General features: G+C 42.7%; 1 protein-coding gene across 1 annotated transcript; it reads left to right on the forward strand.

Moving 5' to 3' along the window:
- Nucleotides 1-10,217: 10,217 nt before the first annotated feature.
- LOC120019170 (kelch repeat and BTB domain-containing protein 11-like) lies at nt 10,218-13,287 on the forward strand. Its single transcript, XM_038962466.1, has one exon. The coding sequence runs from the start codon at nt 10,811-10,813 to the stop codon at nt 11,936-11,938; it is 1,128 nt and encodes a 375-aa protein (XP_038818394.1). The 5' UTR covers nt 10,218-10,810; the 3' UTR covers nt 11,939-13,287.
- The last annotated feature ends 1,548 nt before the right edge of the window (nt 13,288-14,835 follow it).

Below are 14,835 nucleotides of genomic sequence, written 5' to 3' on the forward strand. Positions count from 1 at the left end.
TGCTCAAGCGGCAGAGTCGATTTCCGCGCTTATAAACCCAGGGTCGTTACAACTCTATAATTGTGTTCCATTATGTGAACTGTGGCATATCTGCTGTCTTATCTGGTTTCCAGTGGATTCATTCCTATTTTGATGAAACCTTGTGACAATGCATAATCAGCACAGCAAGCTGTTTCACTGCACTGTGTTGCTCAACCATGTGGTTCAGTCAGGAGAAAAGGAAGTGAGCAGGGAGATAGGGTTGGCAACATGCAGCACGGTCTCTGTTTGTTTTGAGTAGTTTCCCGGGCTACAGGAGAGGAGTGGATGGCCTATTGGAATGAGGAGGCCTGTGAACACAAAGATGCTAGTAGATGCTGTCCATTGTTGGCGACTGAGTGACATCAGTGGGTACTAGCACAACAACATGCCATGTTGCAACATGACAAAGCTCTTTCTGACCCTCTGTCAAGAATGTCTCATTGACCGTTACACAAACTAATCGAAATTTTTGTGCTGCAAAATGCTCAAAGGTTTCTTGATTATTTTAACTGTTGAATGGGTCATATCCTACCTACAGTGTGATTCCATTCGTGGGTGATTGAGATGAGCTTTCCTCCCACATGTGGCCCTGGAACTGAGGATTCAGGTGACCTGAGACACCTCAGGGGTACAGAGTAAGGACGCGTCAGCTACACAGGAATTCAGCTGGTCTAAAAGACAGCTGCACAGGAAATGAGGGGGCTTTAAAAGTCTTCTATTTCCCATGACTTCTTATTGTATTACCCTGTAGCAACAGCGGAGGACAACAAACACTGATGATGTCACTGAGGACAACAAACATTGATGTCATTGAGGATAACAAACATTGAGTCACAATCTGTCTCTATCAATCCTGCTATCTTATCATCAGAGCGGATCTCTTCTATGATGTGTAGAAAGCTTTTGGCACCAAATTGCATTGAAGCATTACCCAAGAGGATATTAGTGGGTGATAGTAGTTCATTTCCTGTAACATTTCAGATTGGCTCAGTATGACTCAAAATCAGCTCAGATTAATATGTTTTTTTAGATGAACATTCTCAAAAGATATTGTGATGCCAATGACAGGAAAGCAGCATAAACACAGCTTGCTGCCCTAATGTGGGTTCTCTTGTTCTGTATGGTTGGTCAGTCAGCCAACACTAAGGGACAGGTGTTATATTAGGCCCAGCAAGTCCTGGTAGTTGGCAAGTGTTTCCTGCAATCACCCACCAAGACCAGTTAGCAAGAGTTTCCTACAATCACCCAGAAAGTGTTTCCTGTAATTACACAGCCGCTGATCCAGCCCTGAGACGCATGTTATCATTCCGACAAGAGAGACACACAGAAGGACAGAAAGTTTAGCTAGCACAGCTTGGAATAGGGATTTGAAAGTGCAAGAGAGTACAAACACAGCCATTATGAGGAGTGAGTGAGTCACTACTACTTCCCGTTCCTTTTTATAGGAAACACATAGTGATGGATTCCTTCTTGGGTCCACAAGCTCTGAGTGAGCAGCGTGGGCATCTATTAAAGCCTATAGACCTGTGCCAGCTGTGATTCTTCTACCAAGGTGTTTCTAGATCTGGGGTGATTCAGGTCTAAGGAGGGTAGTGGTAGCAAACAATAGTGATGCTAACTTAGCCTTAGCCTAGCTGTGATTCTACTGGGACTCAGCTGGGAACACAGGTTTCCCTGCAGGTGGCTGTGGCTGAGGCAGGGTAACGGTGATCTCGTTGGGGTGGAAATACCAGGGAGAGAGGAACAAGAGAAACAAACCCCGGCCAACAGGGCTTCTTTTCTTTCACTCCTCCACTCTGTTCTCCTCTCTTGTTCCCCTCATCTATAATCTGCTGGGGGGATACCCAGTCCTTTCAGATGAGGTGGAATCGTTTCCCCCATATTTACCCATGTGGAATGAGAAATGGCAGCTGATTTCTTCACCGCACAATGTCTTTGGAACACTTGAAATTCCTGGAAGGGACTCATTTAGAAAGCCTTTGACAAAGTCTCTGCCTTGATTGAATGTCTTGGTTGTTTCAACTTCTGGTTCAAAAGTAGCATGAATTTAGGAAAAAAGCCCCATCACATTCAATAGATCTCATGCTTTACCAGAGAGGGGGTGCTGTACGGTGACCATCAACAATCCATTTCAGTATTGAAAGAAATGTGAGAAATATTCGACCTGATGAGTGTTGTCTCATTCATCCTCCTCCTCTCCTCTGTAACTACGCCCCAGGTTGTTGAGTGTTGTCTCATTCATCCTCCTCCTCTCCTCTGTAACTACGCCCCAGGTTGTTGAGTGTTGTCTCATTCATCCTCCTCCTCTCCTCTGTAACTACGCCCCAGGTTGTTGAGTGTTGTCTCATTCATCCTCCTCCTCTCCTCTGTAACTACGCCCCAGGTTGTTGAGTGTTGTCTCATTCATCCTCCTCCTCTCCTCTGTAACTACGCCCCAGGTTGTTGCTGCAAATGAGAATGTGTTCTCAGGTCAACTTACCTGGTAAAATAAGGGTTAAATTAATACAGAAAAATGAAATAAACAAATCTGCTGGCAAGGAGAGAGAGACCCCCCGACACACTAGAGACACAGAGACACAGAGACAAACACACACACATACCCACAGACCCTTGTATAGTCAATACACATTAGGATTAGTCTTGTTATGGCATAAGTGGGGTAAAGTTTGCTTATTTAAGAGGCAAATGTTAGCAGCCTGGTTGTAATGCATAGCAGTGGCAGATATTATAAGCAGGTGTGTGTGTGTGTGTGTGTTCAGTGTCCTTCCTTGGATTGGGTAAGAGGCTGGCTGAAGAGGCCCCAGGCTTCATTGAGAGTTCTGTGCAGGAGAAACCTGCCTTCATTTCAACAATGGTAAGTTTGCTAGACTTCAGCTTCCAGTTTTCTGTCAGACTCACTGTTTTAAGGCTCTGTGTGGATGATATTTTACCTGTGAATATGAAACGTCATCCTAAACAGTTTTACTCAGAACATTTCTAATCTTCCATTTCTAAGTAGTCACGTGACTTCACTTAAGAACCCATCTTCTGCTTCTGCTAGATAGACTACAAATGCTACCTGCATTAGCAAAACAAGGACATTTACTTGCAAATTCTTCAAATGGAAAACATTATGGAGATAAGGAGTGGGATTCATATTCATATTTCCAGCACAGTGTTTCTCTATCAGAAGAGCTCTCTAAATCAAAGCTCTCTGCTGCTGCTAGAACTATTTTATAATATTCATGAGCATGCAAGTCATTAAAGTTCCTGCAACCATTTTGGTTTGAAGCAGAGACTTGCGGAACTCCTTGCAGATAATGAGTACATTTTGAGTCTTTGAATTTCCTCTTCATTGGCAGCGGCACAACTCTTGCCCTATATAGTTGGCAACCATACAGTACTTACTACACGTGCTATCATCTACAGTAAAGTATTACTGTTGTTTTGCATGGTGTAGATATAAACTGCTGTTATGTCTAACTTCATGTGCCACTCAGTGAACCTTTTTGCTTAAATATACCACACCTCCTTGGGCCTTATTGCTGAATTATATACCACACCCATTTGAGCCTTATTGCTGAATTATATACCACACCCCCTTGAGCCTTATTGCTGAATTATATACCACACCCCTTTGAGCCTTATTGCTGAATTATATACCACACCCCCTTGAGCCTTATTGCTGAATTATATACCACACCCCCCCCTGGCTTTATTGCTGGAATATCCCTCATTCATCAGCTCATCTCTGCTGTCAGGGTGAGGTCAGGCATCAGTGATTTATCTAGGAGTTGTGTGTAGTCTATTGGAGGCCATCCACTAAGCTCCCTTATCTCTCCTATAAGAGCCCGTGGACTGGCTCTTTCTCACCATTGTTCCTCTATTGGAGCCCATCCACTAAGCTTCTTTATCTCTCCTATAAGAGCCCGTGGACTGGCTCTTTCTCACCATTGTTCCTCTATTGGAGCCCATCCACTAAGCTTCTTTATCTCTCCTATAAGAGCCCGTGGACTGGCTCTTTCTCACCATTGTTCCTCTATTGGAGCCCATCCACTAAGCTTCTTTATCTCTCCTATAAGAGCCCGTGGACTGGCTCTTTCTCACCATTGTTCCTCTATTGGAGCCCATCCACTAAGCTTCTTTGTCTCTCCTATAAAAGCCCGTGGACTGGCTCTTTCTCACCATTGTTCCTCTATTGGAGCCCATCCACTAAGCTTCTTTATCTCTCCTATAAGAGCCCGTGGACTGGCTCTTTCTCACCATTGTTCCTCTATTGGAGCCCATCCACTAAGCTTCTTTATCTCTCCTATAAGAGCCTGTGGACTGGCTCTTTCTCACCATTGTTCCTCTATTGGAGCCCATCCACGAAGCTTCTTTATCTCTCCTATAAGAGCCCGTGGACTGGCTCTTTCTCACCATTGTTCCTGAGCTGTTGAGAATGACCTTCTGCTTCACTGTGCCAACAGCCATTTCTAATGCACTGTGCAGAGGTGAGGCTTTTCCCATGTGGTTATCTACATGTCCTGAGCCAGTCTCACCTCACGATACCACAGGTACTATTAAAATAGTATTTTAGAGGGCTTGGGCTCTGGTTAGCGGTTGCTGGTTGTTCTATTTGCTATTACCATTGGGATTATTCAATGCACACTTGTTTTCTCGGTTAGAGATAAGAAATTAGGCGTTTGGCAGAAGGGGATTTTGAAAATGCCAAAGCACGTTTACCCCTTTATATTGTAGACCTACTTCCTCTGGGATTTCAATGCCACTGTTCCATTTTAGGTGCCTTCGATATTGAGTTGGATGAACTGGATATTTGCACTGTGTGAATCTGCTGTATACGTTTCTGTGTAGCTATCCAACCCCACACTGCTCTTTTCTTATTACAGCTTTCATATAATAACATAAGGCTGCAGTAGAACGTCAACTAACCTGTACCCCCGCACATTGGCTCGGTACCGGTACCCCCTGTATTTAGCCTCATTACTAACCTGTACCTCCGCACATTGGCTCGGTACCGGTACCCCCTGTATTTAGCCTCATTACTAACCTGTACCCCCGCACATTGGCTCGGTACCGGTACCCCCTGTATTTAGCCTCATTACTAACCTGTACCTCCGCACATTGGCTCGGTACCGGTACCCCCTGTATTTAGCCTCATTACTAACCTGTACCCCCGCACATTGGCTCGGTACCGGTACCCCCTGTATTTAGCCTCATTACTAACCTGTACCCCCGCACATTGGCTCGGTACCGGTACCCCCTGTATTTAGCCTCATTACTAACCTGTACCCCCGCACATTGGCTCGGTACCGGTACCCCCTGTATTTAGCCTCATTACTAACCTGTACCCCCGCACATTGGCTCGGTACCGGTACCCCCTGTATTTAGCCTCATTATTGTTATTTTATTGTGTTACTTTTTAAATTTTTTACATTAGTTTTACTTTAGTCTAGTAAATATTTTCTTAACTCTAATTTCTTAAAACTGCATTGTTGGTTAAGGGCTTGTAAGTAAGCATTCCATTGTAATGTCTACACCTGTTGTATTCGGCGCACGTGACAAATACAATTTGATTTGATAAATTAGCAATAATCCGATCAAACATGTATCAAGGAGTATAGATTAAACCATTTGTCCTGTATGCGTGCATTTCTATGGCATTCATTAAAGTCATATATAATATCACAGACCATAACCACTTCTGTGAAGAGTTAATAAAGGAGGAGGCTTTAGTGAATATATTTTTTTTTCTTTCAAAAAAATGTCATTATGCAAAATAATCAACAACTTACGTCCCTACCTCAAACATGTCTAACAAAACAAAACACAGGTATAAACAAGAAAATACTAAATAGATACAAAAAATTATTATATATATATAACATTAAAAACAAAAATTATATAAAACAATATAATTTTAAAAATGTAACAATTCTAGTGCAATTGTATTCACTCAGAAAAAATATAATTATAATGATTCAGGAAGATGTTATTCTTGTTGTTATTCACTAGGGACAATGTCTTAACAAGATTACTAAATTCAATCAAAAATATTGGTAATTTTGGTATAGAAATCTGGAATTATTGTTTGTGTATAAAGTATTCGACAAAAATAATTTTAAAAATCACAATAATTTCAATGGTCTTGTTATCATTGCAATAGTAACATATTATATCCTTCATGTCAAAAACATGGGTAGTGTTCAAAAAGGTAAATAAGTATTCTGCAAGGTTTTTCCAAAAATATATCACAGATTTACATTCATAGAACAAGTGAGTCATATTTTAGCCTTCTTTGCAGAGATATTTAGTGTACAACTCACCTTCTGTCCCGACATTAAATTACATCATCCACAAAATTAGTTTAGGAGCAAGGTACATTTTCAATCAATAGCATTACTATTTTTTACATCTTTTCTCAAATTTGGTTTGGATAGGATTCAAAGTTCTGTTGCAAGGAATCTTGACACTAGGGGGGCGCCATTTCGACTTTGACCTCGTACTCAATTCTTGCTCGTACAATATGCATATTATTATTACTATTGGATAGAAAACACTCTCTAGTTTCTAAAACTGTTTGAATTATTTCTCTGAGTGAAACAGAACTCATTCTGCAGCACATTTCCTGTCAGGGAGTGAGATTTCAGAAATCGAGGTCCCTGTTCTGAGGTCAGTTTATAAGTCCCCATGTAAGCCATCGGGCTACATGCACTGCATACGCCTTCCTCTAGATGTCAGTAAGCGGGGAGAATTTGAATGGAGTGGATTGCGCAATCTGGGGCCCTATATAAGACCGTGGAACGGAAGTACCGTTCTTTTCAACGGGGCGCCTGGCGCATCAGGGACATCACAATGGCCTCCTGCAAAGCTTTCGTTTTAGCAGTTCTGTATCTCCGGTCATGTTTTTATTCGTTATAGTTGTTAAAGACATCATAAGGTAGTTAATTTAAACCGACTTATAGCAGTTTATATCAGTTTATTGCGATTTTCCTGGATTTCTTTGTGATGCGCTTTCACGAGTTGGACACCTCTCCAGTGGGTGGCTAACGTTAGCGGCTATTTCGACAGGACAAGAGGACATCTTTCAACCAAAAGACGATTGTTCTGGAGAAAACGTTAACGTTAACGTTAATTTTAAAAATCTAACACAGCGATTGCATTAAGAACTAATTTATCTTTCATTTGCTGTCCAATCTGTATTTTTTAGTCAAGTTTATGAATAGTTTTCGATTAGATTAGGTGCCTCTCCAAGATGGCGCCGGACAGATTGCTTGAAGTTTTGGCCACTAATCACATTGTATAACCACGATTTGTGCCGCTAAATATGCACATTTTCGAACAAACTCTATATGCATTGTGTAATATGATGTTATAGGACTGTCATCTGAAGAATTCTGAGAAGGTTAGTGAAAAAATTAATATCTTTTGGTGGTTTATACGTTATCGCTATTTTTGCCTTGAATCAATGCTGTTGTGATGTTTGCTATTGTGGTAAGCTAATATAACGCTATATTGTGTTTTCGCTGTAAAACACTTAGAAAATCTGAAATATTGTCTGGATTCACAAGATCTGTGTCTTTCATTTGCTGTACGCTGTGTATTTTTAAGAAATGTTTTATGATGAGTAATTAGGTAATACACGTTGCTCTCTGTAGTTATTCTAGTCGCTTTGGTGAGAGTTGTGATGGTGGCTGCAATGGTAAACTATGATTTATACCTGAAATATGCACATTTTTCAAACAAAACATATGCTATACAATAAATATGTTATCAGACTGTCATCTGATGAAGTTGTTTCTTGGTTAGTGGCTATTTATATCTTTATTTGGTCGAATTTGTGATAGCTACTGATGGAGTAAAAAACTGGTGGAGTAAAAAAACTGGTGTCTTTTGCTAACGTGGTTAGCTAATAGATTTACATATTGTGTCTTCCCTGTAAAACATTTTAAAAATCAGAAATGATGGCTGGATTCACAAGATGTGTATCTTTCATCTGGTGTCTTGGACTTGTGATTTAATGATATTTAGATGCTAGTATTTACTTGTGACGCTATGCTAGGCTATGCTAGTCAGCTTTTTTACTGATGGGGGTGCTCCCGGATCCGGGTTTGGGGAGAAGTAGAGGTTAAGGGTGAAGGGTGACTTCATTCAAATCTAAATCCGAAACAGACAGTCCACTTTTTAGAGCTAACACTTCGATCACACCAACAGTGTTTTTGCATTTTGATACACCAGAATTACATTAATTTCCAAAGAAATGCTGCGTTTGCCTTGCAACATTTTTATTGTATTTTACCTTTATGTAACCAAGTAAGCCAGTTGAGAACAAGTTCTCATTTACAACTGCGACCTGGCCATTGCATTGCTGTGCAGAGGAAGTTGTAGTGCGTTCGGTGTGGTGCATACGTTTTTTCCGAACGTATGCGTCAAACTGTACGTGTAGATGGCTTGACAGAAATGGTAGCAGAAGGTGAATGTTGAACTTTTGTTGCATACATATCCAGATGATGCTGCCCGACACTGTCGGTGTGATCGAAGCGTTAGAATGGCTCTTTCTTCAAGCGGTCTTGCCATCGGTAAAGCCCTTATAACGGCGCTGCAACGGAAAAACAACCAGACTGCATTGACGCATCACATTCTGCAGCTGGGGAGTGTAGTAGCCTAAGTATGACATTAACTTTGCATTTTACTTACTGTGGTGTTGTAGTTAATGCATTTGTTCTTTAGTTAGTTACAATTAATATGGTTCGTTCTGAAAATGTGATTTGTTATTTATTGAGGTGCTTCCATGTTTCAAATGAAGCTTCACTCAGAACAGATTGGCGCACAAAAGCGTTACACCCAATAAGTATTTACAAAATCAACACAAATCCTCTGATATGGGCCATATTACATTTTATATCTCAAAAAGATAATTTATCAATATAGATATATTCATAATTTTAAAAAAGTCAGAATACAGTGGTGAATACAGCCACATCCACACACGGGATTTATATCACTATATCACTTATACCCTGTGAGCTTCCTGGATTCCTATCAACCTTGCCTTTGGCAAAGCCATGCACAGTCTCAAATATTTTTAATTGTGTCACTGAGCTGCATAGCCATAAGAAACAATTAACTAGAATTGTGTTTAGAAGAGTGAAATGAGTTTATCTCGATGCTGTTGCTTCTAATTCCCACAGCTCTCCACAGATGACGACACCAGCACCTGTTGAACCCTAAAATGAAGATGGACAAAGGAAACAATAGGATTGCGTCGTCGTTGATCCTCCGTTCCTTGCATGTCGTAATCCTCTGGCTCTGTTCCTGCATGGGAAATTCATTTCATTTCTATTTCCCTCTGATCAAATGAAAAGGGGGAATAACAGACCCGAGGAGATAGCAGATACAACAATACAATGAGATCATAGTATTGCTTGCTGTAGCCCAAGGGATTGAAGGACTAAAAAGGGATATTTCAGGGGCGATTACAATGAAATATCTTAATTTATATTACATCAATATATTGCAGCAATATTGGAACATTGGACTTGTCTGATTTATCTAAAACATGAACAAAAATGAATATATCCCAAACCCGTGCGTTGCGATAATGGATGAGAGTGCGCAGTGTTAAACCCAGAGGTGGCAGAGTAGCGCCAAAACAGCGCTGATGCTGACACCTCCCCTGTCTGTCACGAGAAAGGGCAAGTAGACAAAATGGCTTTGCTGACGCAGGACTCCATTGCAAATATCCCCTAGATGAAAGATCCAGAGAGAATCAAAACTTTGGGCACAATGTATTACGGAGACTAATGGACCACTTTTTATTTTACTAGGCAAATCAGTTAAGAACAAATTCTTATTTACAATGACGGCCTACCCCGGACGACGTTGGGCCAATTGTGGCCCGCCCTATGAGACTCCCAATCACGGCCGGATGTGATTCAGCCTGGATTCGAACCAGGAAATGTAACGACGCCTTAAACGATGCCTTAAACTGCGCTACTCGGGAGCCCACTTGTTGAAATGGATAATGCTGTCATGGTTCTTAGATGTTATAATGGTAGCCCACCAAAGAATGGTTCAGTAAATGCAAATGAAGATCGCATGCATGGGTCAGCCATGAATGAGAATACCCCAACCCCACATCTCAACAAAGAGCAGCACTGTTCAATAGAGCCCGATGCGGTGGAGGAGAACTGCCGCGCGCAGGTGGACGTGGCGCACAGCCTGGGCTTTCCCTCTTCTGCCTGGATGACGAAACGAAAACACGGAGCGCACCTCTCGTGTGTCAAGTCAGCGGTGGAGCTGTGAAAGGTCAGTGTTAGATTTATAAAGCGAGTTCCCAGGCGGGGGAAAGAGGGAGGGGAGTTCTACGCCTGTCACCTTTTGTATCAGCGCAGAAGCACAGCCAGCACATGAGCGCGGACAGACAGGCAGTGCGGGACAGACGGCTGTGCGGGGAGAGAGCGACCCAGAAGCTACACAGGGAAACCAAGCACCGCAGTCCAGGCAGGAAGGATGGGGATGTGGGAACGGCGTCTGTGCTTCTGAAGATAAGTCTGATTTAGTGATTGAAGTGTCTGGAAAGAAACTTGAAGCGCATAAAGCCGTTTTGGATGAGAAAAGTGACTATTTCAAGGCGCGGCAGTCCCGAGACGTATGCCGAGTAAAGGGGGTGAGTTTTAAGACTTTGACAATATTGGTGGATTACATTTACTCGTCCCGAATGGAGGTTAGTAAGGTTCATATTGTAGAGGTCATCACCCGGGCTAAAGTGTTATAAATTCCTTGCGCGGTTCAAGCTGCTGTCGATAAAATGTCGGAGCAGATTACTGCTGAGAACTGCTATGAGATTTTGACAATAGCCAAAAGGCAACGTATCGGTGAATTGAAGCAGAAAGCCTACAAGCACATGAGTGACAATTTCTTGGAAATACTGCGTGATCCTGCTGTCTATGGGCGTTTGACCGGAGGGGAGAGAGAGCTGATTCTCACTATGAGAATGGAGGGAAAGAGGGCGTTGGTGGTGGCTGAAATCAACGAGGTGTATGACCGCGCCGGGAGCAGACCTCCAAGCCGCGAGAACAGTCGCCCCCAGAGCCCTCTATCGATGGTGTCCCTGGAGGAGAACCATGTGATTTACTATTACAACGAGGAGACAAAGGACTGGAAAGTGCTGACGAAGATGCCGGATGAAATCAACACAAAGGGCTCTGGGATATGCACCATGTACAATTATCTATTCGTAGCAGGTGGAATCAAAGTGCAGGGCGACAAAGGCAAAGTCTCGGACAAGGTGTTTTGCTACAACCCTCTCACTGACAGCTGGAGCGAAATACGACCGCTCACCCAGGGTCGGTCTCAGCTCAAGCTGGTGTCCATGGACGGCTACCTGTTTGCAATCGGAGGGGAGTGTCTCTTCACGGTGGAGAAATACGACCCTCGCACTGACAGATGGAGCCCTGTGGCGCCTCTACCAAAAGGGGCGTTCGCTGTTGCGCACGAGGCAACGACCTGTAATGGAGAGCTGTTCGTATCAGGAGGCTCTCTCTTTTATCGTCTGCTAAGATATGACAATAGAAGAGCTGACTGGGAGGAATGCCCGTTCAACAACAGCAGGAAGAAATCCACCGACATGGTGGCGTTCAAAAACTTCATCTACAGGTTTGACGTGAACCGTGACTATGGCGTCAACGTGTTCAAATACAACACTGTGGTGAAAATATGGCATGACAGTGCGTCCCTGGAGCAGACCAACCCCTTGCCCTTTCGCTGTGCTGTCATTGGCAACACCATTTACTGTGTGAACAAGTCCCAAACATTGCAGTTTGTTGTGGAAGAGGAGAATGAACAGTTTTTGCCTGAGGCACTGGCACTCAAAGCACCTGTAGAGGCTAAAGGTGCCCTTGTTCCATTTGTCCTGGCTCTGCCCAAGACAGCCTGAGACAGAATAATGCACAATATTTCCCTATTTTTGGAGACTCACTAAAAGCGGCCTCAGAAATGTCATTTGAGGACAAAATATGTTGTGTTTGATAAAAGACTGTGATAAGAATGACAAATTAAATAATTTGTCAATTTTCATGAACAGTATTTGTAATTCCTGCCAGAGGACAGTAATATTGTGATAGGCTTCTCTTATCTTGCCACTATGGCTATACACTTCAACAGCTCTACAGAAACAATGTAGCCTACTGTATAGACCTAGGTGATGTCAATAGGCAGAACTTTTTCATCAACAGCACTGCCAAAGCAATATTTATTCCCAGGTGTTTATAATTCAATGTCAATACAACTATTGCATGATTCAAATTGTTTTCCTCTGAGAGTATTACCTGTTATTACTAAGTGGAAACATTGCCGTGTTCTTTCTTAGAGTAGGAATAAAACGTGTTGCAAAGCAGCTTTTGCCAAAGGCAGGGGAGATATACACACTGGGAGATAACAAGGATCACTGTTGATATAATATCACCTAGCTACTATGACTGTATTACAGGGAATGATAGAACATCTCACCGTAAAGGATTAGCAGCATAAAGAAATCGATTTGAATGTCTAAGGAAAGTCTGGTTTGAGTGGCTATATTGTCTATTAGTCTGTGACCTGGAAAACAACATTAATTTTTCACATTACTGTAAGTATGGCATCTTTAGGTGGACTTGTCTTCCAAACCCTCTCAGCCCTGATGCCCTGACCACAGGCGGACAGTCTCATTTTAGAGCTGGGCATATTGACCCATAACGCCAACTCTCCAAAATGTGCTGAGTTAGGCACTAAAGATATTTGTGAGATTCATGTTTTTTGACACCTTAGAGTATTTTTTTATTTGTATTTTTTTTTTGTTACACTTTTCACCCTTGTCTGCGGCGATTGTGCAATAGTTTATTTATCAATCCATCAATGGACAGCAGTTTGTGAAACGAATGTACCCGACAGCATGTTGTGAAATTCACAGTTGGGATAGTTGCTGTTGCTGCACAGCTTCCTTTTATTTATTTAACCTTAATTAACCTTCCTTATAGAGCGCCTGTAGAGGGCTACGGCTGTTTACAGCAGGACCAGGCCTTTGCTCCAATGTGTGCTTTGCCTGGTCACCCAGTCCAGCCTGCAGGGTCAAAGAGAGGGTAATTCACTCAAGCCTCAAGGGGAAAAGACTCACTGTGAAATGAGAATATGACCCTGTCTGGCAGTGAATGAAAATCCAATTGTGCTCGCATGTGTGCGCACACACACACGCACGCACGCACGCACGCACGCACGCACGCACGCACGCACGCACGCACGCACGCACGCACGCACGCACGCACGCACGCACGCACGCACGCACGCACGCACGCACGCACGCACGCACGCACGCACACACACACACACACACACACACACACACACACACACACACACACACACACACACACACACACACACACACACACACACACACACACACACACAGTGTGAGGCCTGTGACTTGCTGCCAAGTCTCGGTGGGCCCATATGCTGATGGTCTCTGCCCTAAGGTGTGCCATGTCCACTTACTGTGGGAGCCTATAGGCTCTAACAATAGAATCAATCATCCCCTCACCTCTCTGTCATAGTCATAGATCCTGTTTCAAAGGGATGACCTTCAAAGACGTGAAGTCACCCTTTACAGTATGTCCTTATTTTATCCTGTTCAGTGAAGAGTGCACCAATGTAGCTGCCTTTCCGTGCCGCACCCATTGCTGAGGACAAGGCCAGGTTTTAATGTACTGTAACTTCAAGCCCTAGCTTCCTCTGTCTTTTAGGGTGTTTCTTACTGCAATAAAAAACTTTTTTGATTATATAAAAAAACATTTTTTGATTATTATTTTTGAGGATCATTAGTGCTTGTGTTTATATGACAAAGATCCCGCCGCTAGTCTATATTCAGCTTGCTGCTGGGTCTAATCAAACGTCTTCATGAATGAGCATGCTGTGTGAGTTAAGTTTATGTGGACCAAGGCAATCGTACTGCCGAACTAATGGCCAAAGGCTAATAATACTAATCCAAGGCTTGTAAGCTTGTGAGTGATGGTGTTGGGTGTTTCAGTTTCAGTATGTTTGAATTGCTGTAATAAAACCAGTTATTTGCATCTCCTGCCTGCTCGCTCACTCGCTGACTGGCTCTTTATTTCCTGTTTATGGTTTGACAGCTTCAATGGTTTTCAATCATACCTTATTTATCTGCTGTATGACAGCCTTTCAACTCCAAAACAACCACATTCACTACTGTAGTGGTGTATAGTACATTATCAATATATTGATTTTTGGTGTGTTAACGTACTGCCTCATTGACGGATGTAGGGTTCCTGCACACAAATATACAATTTCTTTGTCAAATTGTCAAAGATTTCAGCCACCACAGTATTCTCTCTGCTACTGGATGGCAAGCGTTACCGTTCTACCAAGTCTGGAACCAACAAAACCCTGAACAGCTTCTACCACCAAGCCATAATACTGCTAAATAGTTAAGTAGTTAACCAAATAGCAGCCTAAAGTGATCAGAAATCTCAACTAGCAAGCAAGTCGCAGGAATGAAGAATTGAGTGCGTGCGCATTCATGCGAAGAATTCTGTCAGAGGGGAGCTTTTCGGCACAACACCAACACCCAAAATGAGTACCGCTAACTATTTCAGTCCGAGTCAAGCATTGATCATCAATACGCTTTATGAGTTGGCCTTGGAAGCTGAACTGACACTAGTTATTGCCATGGGAATAGAGGAGGACTTGGCCAACAGTTGTTCTCACAGCCTTGTGGCTTGCGTGATGGTGTGACTTGCGGCAGGAGACGCAATATGTTTGCCAAATACAGTTTTTTTTTAT

The sequence above is a fragment of the Salvelinus namaycush genome, chromosome 24 (genome assembly GCF_016432855.1).
Source record: "Salvelinus namaycush isolate Seneca chromosome 24, SaNama_1.0, whole genome shotgun sequence".
In the NCBI taxonomy this organism is placed as follows: Eukaryota; Metazoa; Chordata; class Actinopteri; order Salmoniformes; family Salmonidae; genus Salvelinus; species Salvelinus namaycush.

Bases quoted from the DNA above. Each gene is read 5' to 3' on its own strand.
- LOC120019170 (XM_038962466.1), top strand. From the start codon at position 10,811: ATGTCGGAGCAGATTACTGCTGAGAACTGCTATGAGATTTTGACAATA.